The sequence below is a fragment of the Hylaeus anthracinus genome, unplaced genomic scaffold (assembly GCF_026225885.1).
Source record: "Hylaeus anthracinus isolate JK02 unplaced genomic scaffold, UHH_iyHylAnth1.0_haploid 12000, whole genome shotgun sequence".
Taxonomy (NCBI): domain Eukaryota; kingdom Metazoa; phylum Arthropoda; class Insecta; order Hymenoptera; family Colletidae; genus Hylaeus; species Hylaeus anthracinus.
In genome coordinates this window covers 5,438,595-5,452,462 of record NW_026534347.1, presented here as the reverse complement: position 1 = coordinate 5,452,462, position 13,868 = coordinate 5,438,595, and the positions used below count along the sequence as shown (strand labels likewise).

At 38.1% G+C, this 13,868-nt stretch overlaps 2 protein-coding genes across 4 annotated transcripts in view; both read right to left on the bottom strand.

Annotated features, from left to right (window-relative positions):
• LOC128890346 (probable multidrug resistance-associated protein lethal(2)03659) overlaps positions 1–4,585 on the bottom strand; it is a 48,678-nt gene extending 44,093 nt beyond the window's left edge. Inside the window, exon 1 of the mRNA XM_054148759.1 lies at positions 4,435–4,585. The gene's annotated coding sequence lies outside the window, so the exon portion shown is untranslated. The remainder of the gene's footprint in view (positions 1–4,434) is intronic.
• An 883-nt stretch (positions 4,586–5,468) lies between these two features.
• LOC128890345 (protein expanded-like) overlaps positions 5,469–13,868 on the bottom strand; it is a 133,761-nt gene continuing 125,361 nt past the window's right edge. For 2 of the 3 annotated variants that reach the window (XM_054148757.1, XM_054148756.1), the window contains 4 exons: positions 13,173–13,481; positions 11,569–11,847; positions 8,992–10,844; positions 5,469–7,820 (listed from right to left, as the gene is read on the bottom strand). In XM_054148757.1, the coding sequence (XP_054004732.1) occupies positions 7,344–7,820; positions 8,992–10,844; positions 11,569–11,847; positions 13,173–13,481 (2,918 nt within the window). In that variant the 3' untranslated portion in view covers positions 5,469–7,343. The remainder of the gene's footprint in view (positions 7,821–8,991; positions 10,845–11,568; positions 11,848–13,172; positions 13,482–13,868) is intronic. The other variant, XM_054148758.1, reaches the window with a different exon arrangement.

Sequence of the window (13,868 nt, the reverse complement as noted above, 5' to 3'; positions counted from 1 at the left end):
GATTAGAAAGATTTTCAACCAACACGGTGGTACACTGTGTTTTGCACATTGTTTTATTTCCCACTGCAATATTTATTTCTCGCTGTCTAACCATGACCTGATTACCGTCGACACGTGAAAATGTAAACTTCTATTCTATTGATCAAGGTAGTAAGAGCGTTTCGTGGTTTCATAGTGGCTAAATATTAGCAAATAAAAACAATGTATTTTCCATTACAGTTAACCTGTGTAATGTTGAATGACCTTCAACTATAAGTATTCGTCTTGAAATGCTCTAGCAGAATGTGTACAAGTTTCTAATTATAGGCTTTCTAATTATATTTAACCGCGTACTAAAAGTTGAATTATTAGAAAAATAACGAAACAGAAATTACACAAAAAATTTTAAACGCGACTCTTCGTTACTTTTCCTCTCCTTGTCGCGAGATTTTATATTAGACTCTTCGTCGCGTTTAAATACGTCGTTGCGAGATTTAATATTATGCAGACGTGTCGCGCGCATAAATCAAATTTGGAATGGTAAAATTCCATTAAGCACGGCGAGATTCACTTTATCAGTGTCTGCAGCGCGACAAACTTCGTTATCAGTACATTTAGAGGAAAATGTTAGAGGAAGATGATTGGTTCAAAGAGTACTACGTCCATGGGACATTTTTTAAAATGGAAATGCATAGATTGAATCCTTTCGTAAAACAGTATTGAAGTGGTAAAAAAAATTATGAGTTTGCGAGATATTCTAAACAATTATCTGTAACAATGTATACAAATATATATACATGTATACAATACACACAGCAATATATATTAGTATGAAAAACAAATCGAAAATTTTTTCTAATAATACAACAGTGATTAATACAACGGTACTAATATTTTTCTTAATAAATCCTTTTGTTTCATTAAATAAATAAATAAATTAATACGAAATCATGGGTACTCACAGTTTTAGGTAGTGTAAAATTAGTAGACAGATTAAGTAGAATCTAACAACCACACCCTATCTAACAGTTTTACACTGGGATATTTGTTATATGACTGGTCACTACCATCTCTAGAAGGGCACTGTAAGCACGCAGTTTCATTTATGTCCTGATGGATTTGATTCGACAATAGTGCTGTCACGGCATGGAAGACGCATTTCTCGCGATACACGCTTAGACCAACACATTAATTTCAATTAGTCTGAAGAGAAGAATTGATACAATGTCAAACGTGTAAAATAGTGAAACGAGTAATCACGAAACGTATGCTAGAGCAAGATAAGAATATACATTGGGGAACACGAATTCTGATTGAACTTATATTCCTAATATATTTATTAGAATAATCGTTTCATTTCAGTACGATAAGAGATATATATATATATATATATATATATATATATATATATATACTTGTACTTTTATTATTATTTATGTTTATTAGGTTGAATTAAAATTTTAAATGGGAGAAACATAAGCTTTGAATAAATTTACTGATTATAATAATAAGCAACATATAGACTTATACTTGCAAAATAATTCTGTTTAAATTTGTCAAGTTACATTTAAATTTTAAATATGGCAAACATAACTTCTAATGTATTTATCACAATGGTTACGTTCCTTTTTTTAAATATGGCAAGGAACATATAGACTTATACTTTTATAGTAATTTCATTATATTTAAGTTGATCAAGTTAAATTATAATGTGAAATGGAGGGAACCCAATTTTTTGCCACTTAAATAACCATCTAGAGGCTTTTATTAATTTTCAGGAATTCAAAATATAAAAATGTTCTCGAAAAGTTTGAGAACGGCTGGTTTAAAGTACCGCGTTATAATCTGTTCAGTGCTTCGCTCTGTATCGCAGCAGACAATACTTGTGTCAGTATTTACAATGTTACCAATGGATATATTTTTGTTCTGTGTTAGATTTTATCAGGGTTTATTACAGGACAGATTTATAACGTATAGAACGATTCGTTTCGAATAGCGTCCAAGTCAACGTACTTCTGCAAACAAATGTCTAAATAAGCACGTGTCAACATGCTACCGATGCTTGGTCGACTACACAGCAAACAGACACGTGTTTGCAAACTGCAAGCGAATGGTTAGATATCAATCTTCAAACTGTACTCTTTTCTACATTTTGTATTATACAATCTTTCTGCAGACGTTTTTGGATCGAGACTGATGATAAAATTTGTATGGTTTGCTAAAAATCGCATAAATGAAACTGTTGTTTAACTTTGTTAATCGTCTCGATCCTCATTTTTTAATCCTTTTTGGTAACAACTGAATTAGGTCGAGTAATTTTTAAAAAAATGCGTTATACATTTAATAGTACACTTGTTTAGAATTACTTAATTCAATTGATTGTTAATGGAAAAGATTTAACAGTGACAATGGAAACGTTTAATATTTAATAGAGTTAAACAGTTACTTGTTACACTGTTCCTGTTCTTCATTTGATTCTAATTTAATATTAATATAATACGTAATGAATCAAAAAGTAGAAATGGAATGCTAAGTACGTTTGTCACGGTATGAATTCAATATATAAATTTATAAATAATAATGATTGTATGTAACGATAATTAACTCAATAATCAAGGTCACATTAATTACGTATGTATTTTAAATGTGTAAAATAAATAATCAATGCATTTGTTAAAGACTTCGCAACTCTTGATATGAAGGAGGCGATTGGCCTTATCGTCTCCTTCTTGGTTTCGCCACTCACGACTGGCAGTATAAGGAATTCAATGGAATTTCGATAAATAATTTATCAAATAGTTTTTCATTGAGTGATTCGTTAAAACAGGATGAAAATCCTCTACTATTTATACTAAACGACACAACGAATCAGATGATATATGACGCATTGTAAACTCACAGTTTCTTAGTAACAGAAATTTCCTGTATCGCCTAAATGAATCAACAAATGCAAAAGTTTTCATTCGCTTATATTTGAAGTAACGATTAAATAGATTAAAATTTAATAGATTAGATTTAAATTTAAATAATAAATTTGCTTCTTCAAAGCTATTGTTTATAATTGAGAACAAACTCATGTTCGAATTTTCATCGGGCTAACAGTCATTTTAACATCAAATTTGTTGTCATCTTTAGAAACTAAAATAAATTTCTATGCAAATTATACATGATATGTCGACGATATCGATAATTTATTTAAATTTAAATACATCTAAATCCATTTACATATATTTGAATAAGTCCATATAAACTACATACTTTGTTTTCATATAAATACTCGTAAAATCAAGATAAAGTTACCCCTTTCTGCCAAAAAAGATAAATAAAAACTCGGAAAATGGAAACCTTGGCTATCAGCTTATTAAGCCATGTGCGCAGCGTCATATCGATTATTTACCTATTATTTTAATGTCGCAAATCTACGAACGAAATGAACAATCATTTATTTTCATTTCACGAATAATTGTTAGCTACCTTATATTCAATATATAATTTTATTTAATGGATAAAATAGACACGTACTAATTTTATAAGGATTAAAATTGATATAAATAATATTAATACTCCACCAAATTCACTAAGAATAGAATAGAATTCACATAAAGTTGAATATGGAAATAGAAAATATCATGGGATCGTTGTATTTTCACCCATGAAAGCTTTTACTTGTTGGTAATGTAGGCATTCGTACGATTATAAATATAGAACTACTAGAAACGTGAAGCGAAGTCAATAAATAGACTTGAATTTCACGTAATACTATCGTCAATGATTCTTGCTGCGATTCATTAACTATTGATCCCATTTTAGAGTGATTAAGGCTCGTTTCGGTGGTAGAGAGTTGTAGGAATTTTCACTCCGATCTCTAGTTACCTAGTAATATTTCAATATGGTCCAAATTCTATACGAATAACGAATGACCAATAAAAGCCACGTGTACTGATTTATTTATCACTGCTCGATAGAACACAGAAATTTATATCTATTCACCGTGAAACGAACACTTATTTTCTATTCGAAACAATTATCCAGATAGGACCTTTAATCATCTCCGGTTTTTTCCATACACACCGAACAGCGATGACACGAATTCGTGGTTACGAGTCACGTTAGAAAGATCGTGTATTCCGATATTGAAAAGGTTAACAAATCATTGACACGATACTTTCATTCGACACTCCGCGTGGCCGATTACGAAATGTCGAAACAATTGTGCGAGTAGCACGTTTTGCTTGTTATTGTAACCTCTTAATATAATTAACTCTCTGACAGCAAGCAACACAAATACGTGTTTCTCACTGATCGACTACGTCTTCCACACTTTGTCAAATTCTTTTTAACTAATCGTGTTCGATTCGTCGTGCTCGAACTGGTCGAAATGAAATTGGAATCAACAACGGGCTCGTCGAAGCACGGAATAATCATGGAAGAAATCAAAATTATCACAATACTTACAGCAAACTCGTGTTGGAGTCGCGATAATGTTTGTGTTCAATGAATAGGGTTGTCCAATCGTTTACAAATGTTACGCGACATCTAAGTTTCCGCGTAACCACTCCGCGCAGAAGCGTCTAACCAACTGAGGAACGAGCAAACGACACGCGTTTATACACACCCCGTTACGCGTTTCTCGGCAGTGTAACAGTATCGATCAAGGTAATGCGTTTACTTTATTCTTATCGTGCGTGGTATTATTGCGAACACCGGGTATATTAGCACGGTCTATTGATGCTCACAGCTGGAGAGAAGACCTGCAAAAAGAGCCGACCGATAATTTCAGTAGTTGTCAACGAGCAACTGCGAGCTAGAGAGCAACTGACATAACAAATTATTCTCTTTGTATTTAATAACTGCAATGTTTATTTATTTCGCATGACAAGTACCATCTGATCTCGTGCTTTACAATAAACAAACCGAATGTGTGGGTTTGAGTTGACCATCCCGTTGCTCGTGTATGTTATTTGCGATTGGAAATATTGAGTGAAAAATCATCAATTTCGAACGATTTCCTTTGTTGCGTCTCAAGGCAACGACCTAGTAACCGGAGAATGCATGCGAATGTTTATACTTACAATTGCATAACTGCAGAAAGGAACAATTAGCGCCATCTGTGCGGGATTAATTGCGTTACTTGCCCGTGTTCTGCGATATTCTGACCTCTGTGTGTGTTGGTATAATGTATAAATAAACGAGCGAATGATTTCAAATTAATCTGTGTGATGTTCGGTTGGCCCAAAAGTTTGCAATTCTACAAACGAAGAATCATTTGTCCCAATAACGGTGAAAGATCATAGAACAAAATGGAGAATATGTTGCAGAGTAAATATATTTCCTCGTCTAAGAAAAATCGCTGTTTGTTTATTCGTTAAAATTCGTACGAACTTTTTGGCCTAATAGTTCTCGAGAGTTATGCAGTACGAGACGACAGAAAGATGGTTTTAAATCTCTTCAGCCCTACGCGGAAGAAAAAGCTCCTCGTAACGATGTTCATTATAAAAAAAAAAAAGTTTATTATTCGTAGCTGAGGTGGCGCGTGGTACATACATGAGGTTTCCGACTACAACAAATCCTATAATTTCACGCAATACTATGTACAGACATGGTTCGTGTTGCAATATTAATAGCTAGTATTAATTAACATAAGTCAACATTACGTCTAAATTATTACCCATTACACTATGATCTATGATTAATTGTACGAAAGGCCCGCGCTGACGCGGATCTTTTACAACTTTAACTGTTTTCGCGTTTATCTTCTAGCGCGCGTCCTGCAGTGCAGTTCCCCGAAAAATATTTTCGCTCGACGAGTCAGTCGATTTTCTCACCGGCTTCGCTTAACATTTAACGTGTCCCTAGTAAATCATGTGAAATTAACCAGACGACAGTATCGACAACTACACCTTACAGTTACGTACACGCGAATGCTTAAAAACGCTTTGATAGAAAGTATCGTAAAGCGAGCACTGATTGAAAGATATTAAAATACAATACAAAGACAAAAAAAAAATTGGATGGTAATAAATATTACTTCCGTAGAGACATCGATAGGTACTGTTTCTCTGGTTACAATAATCGTACCTGCCTTCTTTCAGAGTATAAAAATATTTACGTAATTAGTACCTAGAAAACTCGTCGCTCTCTTAAACGGAATAAGTATGTATAAGAGCACTTACGGTTTCGTCGCTAGGATTCACAAGATTCGCATTCAATTTTTTTTTTCTCGTTTTCATCGCGCTAATCGCTTACTTGAGCAAAAGAAAATATTAATGGACACTTTATTGTCGGTTGTTTCTACTATTCTAGGCACGAAAAGAAAGCTTCGTTTCGCAGGGGTTAGAGTACAATTTTTTAGGAGTATCAGAGAGATCAATAAAGATGAAATGAGATGAGAGGTATATAATAGACGCCTTAGGCTCTCCTTAATTTACCATTACGAATGATTCATACGTTGTAATAATCCGTCGTCGAGGTGAAACGTAACCTACTCTCATAGGACATTTTCGAGTATTCGCGACGAGCAGAAGTATTGTAAACGATAAAATGGCACCCTGAGTTGAAGAAGCACGGTCTTAAAAAAAAAGAGCAACGGTGTTTAAGTACTTATAGCCGGGTCGAAGGAGGATTCGTCTTGATTGATGGATTAGGTTACGCGAACTAGAGCTGCTACCGTTCTTTGTCTCGGATACATAAAGTATTTTTTATCTCACCTGATGCACGAACTATTTCTTGATGATTGGTCTACAAATTTTAATTGCAAATTACCGTCAATCTATGGCATCCAAGGTCTCAAGGCTAGGCACGCTGTCTGTCGTTTTATGTAACGATTAGATTACTAAAAATAAGAAAATGGTGGACGGAGATCTTGTACTTTTCTTACTTTTCTTATTTTCGACGGATGCAGCACTAATTTGACACTTGACCCTCTGTTACATGAATTTTAGCAATTATTTCTGAGTCGCTTATATATTTATGAATTAATTAATGTTCGGGTCAATTGGTAAACACCTGTATCCCTAGACTCTAGGACCTAGAGATACAAAAAATCCTGTACGATTCCTTCAGTTAACCTTACGGGAATTGTTTCTATTCTGCTTTTGGAGAGAAAAAACTGTCCTTCGGTTACTTGAGCAAAAGAAAATATTAAGAGACACTTTATTGTCGGTTGTAAGGACGAGCGATCCCTCAAGTCGATTCTTCTTTCAACCAGACTATGGTGTCAGAACCATTCCCTTTCGTCGCTATCTAATTAATTTAAGGACAGTGCTTGGCGTGGAATCGTTGAGGGCATATCGGAATGTACTTAATTCGAGGTATAGAATTCCATAATTTTCCAAAGGACCGGCCGCCACTTTCTAAATCCCGTGTTACGAATGCGACGCTCTCGTCGTATCCTTCTTAGCAGGCGAGACAACCGTTGAATTGGTGATCTTGTAAGAGTTGCCCTTTATCTCTGCGGGATGTTTATGGGTACTCGTGGAAGATTTCCTCGGCGGTTTCGTGATCTGGGTGGTGGAGAGACCGCTGACCGGGTACTTGTTCCTGCTGGAAGGGCCACCGTTGCTGCTTCTCGTGCCGTTCTTCGTGGACGTCGAGGACGTCGGCTCGGTAGGATGCTTTGGCATTACGAACGCCTTCGTCTGCTTCAGCAGGTATCGGTCGTTGCACAGCGCCGATATCAGCGGCAGATCCAAATTTCTACTCTTCTCGCGAAGCGTCCGTATGTCCAACATTCCGTCTTCCTTTCCTTCTTCGTGCTCCTCCGTTACACTCGTCTTGGGCGTCTTCTTCGGCGAAGAGGACGACGAGGAGGCCGATGGAAGCGGTTGGTTCTTCTCAAGATTCTACAAAGAGATAGAGATTATTAATAATGCGATTGTTCAAGGGAAATCATATCGGTTTGATGTATTACGTTGTCCGAAAAGTTTCTTTCGCTTTATTAATAAGTAATACATGCACAATAGTTTATGTTTTATTTTACATTACTGAATTGTGCACGACCATATAAAATAATTGAGTGCAACTCGTGAAAGAAACTTTCTCATATATTATAGAGATTATAAATGTTAGATCGAAGGTTCTCTTTATTGTAATTGTAATTTGTAATCATCGTAGTTTGAGCGAACTTAATTAAAACATTTTTGACGCTAGATTTTCTTCACTTTATGAAGAAACTATCGATCTAAACAACATGTTGGGAATTAAGGAATAAAGAATATATATATGTATACCAGAAATTGTTTGTAAATACTAATGAATTATTTTGTGATATTACACTATACAGATTGTATTAAAGTAAAATATTCGTTTGAAATAGTAGTAATCTAATGTTTTATGTACAAGTAAAACAGTAAAATATACTTTATTATAGACTTCTTCCATTCTTTGTCAACTTGACTAAATTCCTTTCATTTTATTATCATCTTCTGTACTAGAGGTAATTTATAAATATCAAAAACCAAGCTTTGTGTATGTATATCATAATATTATAAAATACTTTTGTTTGTTCTAACAAGTTAACCTTCTGCATTCTACGCATTACATAAAATAGTCTAACTTTGGAAACGTGTCCTTTTTGGTATCGTTAGAATTTATAATCAAGTCTAACGATACCAAAGAGGACACGTTTCCAAAGTTAGACTATTTTATGTAATGCGTAGAATGCAGAAGGTTTACTTGTTAGAACAAACAAAAGTATTTTATAATATTATGATATACATACACAAAGCTTAGTTTATGATATTTATAAATGACCTCACTGCAAACATAAGGTATAAAGGATGTTTGCAATGGTGTCACTAACAAAATTTGCTAGACCTACGATGTCCCCTCACACGGAACATCCGAGTGCAAAGAAGACGCGTAGGACCCCTGAAGAGCGGAAACAGTAAGGTTTAATCGCTCTCTAAATCCCATCACCCTTACAATTTAATTATACCGACTGTAACACGCAACGAACAGTTACCAAAACATCGACCCACGATGGTTAAACATTAATAATCCAACGAACCGTACCTGTATTTCATAAGGAGGCGGCGGCGGTGGGGGCGGCAGCCTGCGGTGCTTGAGCTGCGGCAGGGACTGTAACTTGATGCTGGAAGGCGAGTCGAAGCACTTCAAGATGTTCTCGTCGCTTCTCGTCCTCGAGAACGCGTGAAGTGTGTGAGGATGAGCCGGTGCCGGTGGTTCTCGTCGGAGGCTTTGACTCCCTGCCGACGAGCAAGTGGCTCCGCTGTACAGCGAGCTGGTGCTAGCAGCGTAGTGGCTGCTCAGATTGCTGTGCGGCAGGTAATTAGTAGAGCTTGTGTCGCTGCTACTAAGGTTTTGATTAGACGCGTATTTCGAAGGGGAGGAGTAGGAGGAGCCGGGTAGGTACGGCGTGCTGCGATACATCACCAACGACTTGTTGTTGAAGGAAGGATAAGGTGGTGGAGGGTAGGCGGCCATCGCAGCCAGAAGAGAGCCTTGCTTCGCGTCTATGTACTCTTGCTTGGACACAGCGGGGTCCTTCAGAGGGAACATGACGTAGTCGACGTCGGAATAGAGCTGTTGTTTATACTGTTCGATCTGGGACCTGGCGACTTGGCTGGTGTAAACGGTGGCCAAGCTGGGCGGCGGCGGTGGTGGTTGTCTGGGATGAACCATCGGCGGCGGCGGGGGTGGCGGGGGCGGCGGTGGTGTCAAGTAAGGCAACAGAACAGGACCGCCTCGCGAGGCGTGCACGTCCAAGTAATTATTCGGTCCGACGACGAGGGCCGCGACAGGAGCGTGAACAGGCGTGGGTTTCATTTTGTCACCGGGATAAGTGGGCGGTTGGATCCTGGGTGGTGGTTTCGGCGCGATCAAGGCGACGTCGTTGATCTGACTGGCGATGGTCTTGGACGACGTGAGACCGATGTTCGCCTTGCTGTTAGCCAGGCCAGTTTGGATCTTCGTAGACGTGACTCTTGAGACGATCTCTTCGCTGTTGGTTGGATAGAGAGTGGAGATCGCCTCTTGGCGCGTGACCTCCGAGACCTCGGGGTACGGCGGCGGTGGCGGCGGTTCCCTAGGGGTTACAGCGTCGTTTCTAGGAGGCGTGGGCGGTGGTATCTGGATTCTTTCTCGTGGCGACGTGTAAGGCGGCGGCGGCGGCGGTGGATCGGTCCTCCTGGGCGGCAGGGGTACGAATTCGCCGCGAGTCGCGTTGTACGGCGGTGGAGGCGGTGGCTCTCGTTCTATATCCGGTATCTTGGACCGCGACGAGTTGATTGTCGCGTAATCCATGCTGGATGGATAGGGAGGCGGCGGAGGAAGCTGCCTGTCGCTGTCCGTTCGCGGCGGCGGCGGTGGCGGAGGCATGGTGACGTAGTCACAGTCGGAGTCCATGGAGTTGCTGATGGTCTTCCGAGGTGGATAACGTCCCACGATCAGATCCGACAGTTCGTCGGCTGACAACAGCGGTCCCACGCTGGAAGGATCGCTACCGTCGCCTCTGAAGCTACCTGCACTTAGTATGCTGTTGCTGCGCGACCTGGGATCGTCGAGCTGCTGGTCCAGGGCGACCGCCGTCATCGTGGACACCACGTTCGCGACATCGTCGTCACCTTTGCAAATGCTGTATATGGGCTCCTGCTCCTCCGTGCTGACATCTTCCGTGTAAACGTCGCTCGTTTCGGATCGAAGCCCGCTGTGGATGGTGTAGAAGCCTGATGTCACCGATGCCTCGTCGGTCGTCGACTGCACGGAACTCAAGGCGCACACGTCGCTCGCCGTTGACGATTCGTTCGCGTCTCCGGTCGGTGAGTACAGGTCACCTATTCGTTCGTCTTGCATTTCGCTGCTTCTTAGAGTGTACACTCCGCTGGTCTCGCTCGCAATATCTGTACCTGCAAATGACATTTTTTAGTACATTTTATTTCTGGTGGGAATGGTTGTTGGTTTGCTTGTTTGTTGAGATATACGATTTCAGAATTTATTTGACGTACGATGAAATATTAGCGGGTTTAAATGCATACAGTGGAAAGCTTTGAAATGTTAACTGTAATCAATTATTGATCGATTTATGTACTTGAAACTTCAAGTTACTTTCAAAGTTACTCAATTAGTAATTATTGTAATAGAGAATTAATTTTATTGATATAATAGATTATAGTCGATCTCGGTAATTTAGGAGTTAAAGTTGACTCTAGTTCAACGTAGTGATCCAAGATATTTATTGATCCGATCATAATAATATTTATAGTTTTTAAAACATAATTATAATTCCTCGGAAACATTTCATTTTACTCGAATTTCTTTATGTACCTTATAAACTTGCATATTTTCCAATACCACAGAAATAAAAAAGATAACCAGAAACTCGGATATTTATATTATAACGCAGTCAGTTTGTTCAGTTGTACAATTGGAATTTATTCAATAGAAAAAACATTGAAAATTAACTAAAAACGTAAATGACAATTAATAATTGTTCCCGAGTCAGAAAAATAAAGAAAAATATGAAACTTAGTATTAACAGATTATACAATGGGATAAAAGGTTATATTCCGAAAAGAACCTCAGTGATAATCGTTCCTGTTTCAGGAAGAAAGGGAACTCGTCGAACCTCACCTGCATATTTTCCAGTTTTTTTGCACCTGTCGTAAATGGCGCCAGGAAAGCTAGCGGTTTCCGACGAAACCGCTGAATTCTGTGCCGTATGCGAATAACCCAGCTCCAGACTGGATGTTGCCGAAGTGCGCCTCATTCGAGGCGGTCCACCAGCAGGTGCATTCACGACCACGACCGTGCTGCAGCTGCTGCTACATTGTGATCCCTCGGCGGCCGTTGCTGTATTCGACGCCAGCCTCAGAGCAGCCGTCGTAGGTGTGCTGTCTGCTCCGTCGACTTCTAAAAATCGTACAATTGTTTTTAAAGTAATATTCTATCATTTTGTTTGTAGTAACTGTACAAGTTTAAGAGATGCAGAGATTTAAGCGTCCCCAACATCAAAAGGGTGAAAGATATGAAGGGTTACGAGTATGAATATATTGTAGGGTATTATTGGGTAACAGTGTGTTTATTTACATCTTGGTCATTGTTCTTAATAATTGTATCATGTAAGTTGAACAGAGTTTCCTTGAGGATCAACCAATGTAAATATATGAATTTGAATTTCGTTAGAATAGAGTTGAACGATCTCACGCCGTGTTATGTGGTACAATGAGGGTAGTATTGAATAATTTATAGTAAACAAAAACGATTGTTTAAGAGTATCTAACAATGATAACAACTGCCTCATAAGTAGCAGAAATTCTGCCCTTTAATTTGAATTTTGTTAGAATTAAATCGGACGATTCCACGCCGAGTTACGACACTTCAAAGTTTCCTATTTAATAGGCTATACATAGTAGACAATTATGAATGAATGAGTAATTCCGTGACCTACATAAATTCCTGGAAACGTGTACGCTTGACGTAGTAAAGTAGTAAACGTCGTAAACACGTAGTATTTCCTGGATGAAGATGACAACATTTACCTGTACACAGTTTGTTTTGAACCCTTACAGGGGTTTCCCTTGAATATCTAGAGTTCCTGTCAAACGATTTAGATGAAACTTGGTATACAAAGGTTTTTGAGGTCGCTGATTCTACATCAGCACTCAGAATTTAGAAATTCAAAATGGCGGATCCAGTATGGCAGATCGAAATTCGAAAAGTGATTCGATTTAGACGAAACATGGTATATAGGGGTTTTGGGAGTCACTGATTCTAAATCTGAACATAAAATTTAGAAATTCAAAATGGCGGATCCAGTATGGTAGATCGAAATGCGAAAAGTGATTCGATTTAGATGAAACATGGTATACAGCGGTTTTGGGAGTCACTGATTCTAAATCTGAACATAAAATTTAGAAATTTAAAATGGCGGATCCAGTATGGTAGATCGAAATGCGAAAAGTGATTCGATTTAGATGAAACATGGTATACAGCGGTTTTGGGAGTCACTGATTCTAAATCTGAACATAAAATTTAAAAATTCAAAATGGCGGATACCATATGGCAGATCAAAATGCGAAAAGTGATTCGATTTAGATGAAACATGGTATATAGGGGTTTTGGGAGTCACTGATCCTAAATCTGAACATAAAATTTAGAAATTCAAAATGGTGGATTCAATATGGCAGAACAAGATAATATTTACATAATTCGTACGAAATTGCGAGCAAGCTTACCATCCACGGTGGAGACCGGCGACGGTGGCATAGAACGATCCTCGACGTCCGCATTGGTCCCGTTGACGACGGTGCACTGAACGCCAGTATGTGAAGTATTTTCAGTAAGTCGTGGCAGACATTCGGTCGAAGCGGGCGCCGTATCTGGCTCGTCCTCGCTGTGAACCCGGTCGCTGACAATTCCAGAAGTCGTGTTGGATGAAGTGCTCGAGATAACAGATATTCGTTGGTCACCGCGCGCCCCGCGTGCCGTCAAACTCAGTTTGCATCGAGCGGGATACATGTAGCAATCGCGGAGAACCTTCCTTTCTGTAATCACACGAAAGAAAATAAATTACTTCTTGGAAAAGGATTTTTCTACCTCGTGACTCATTTTGTATTGAATTATAGTTGTATAATAATAGTTGTATTATTATAATATGTTACCATTGCATATATATTATATACATTGAATACATGCATACATTACGTCGTCGAAAAATAAATATAATTGTGTCTATAAAACAGTATATGTGCACAATACAAAACATAATGGAAGTTTAAATTTTATAAATAGAATAATAAAAAAATGTGGAAAAGCAGACATAAACATCTATTAAAAATTAACTATACGTACAGCGAAATACTGCTTGTTTAAAAAATTGATTAAAACATTAATTAGACATCTTTAATTTTAATAATAGATGGATATTTTAA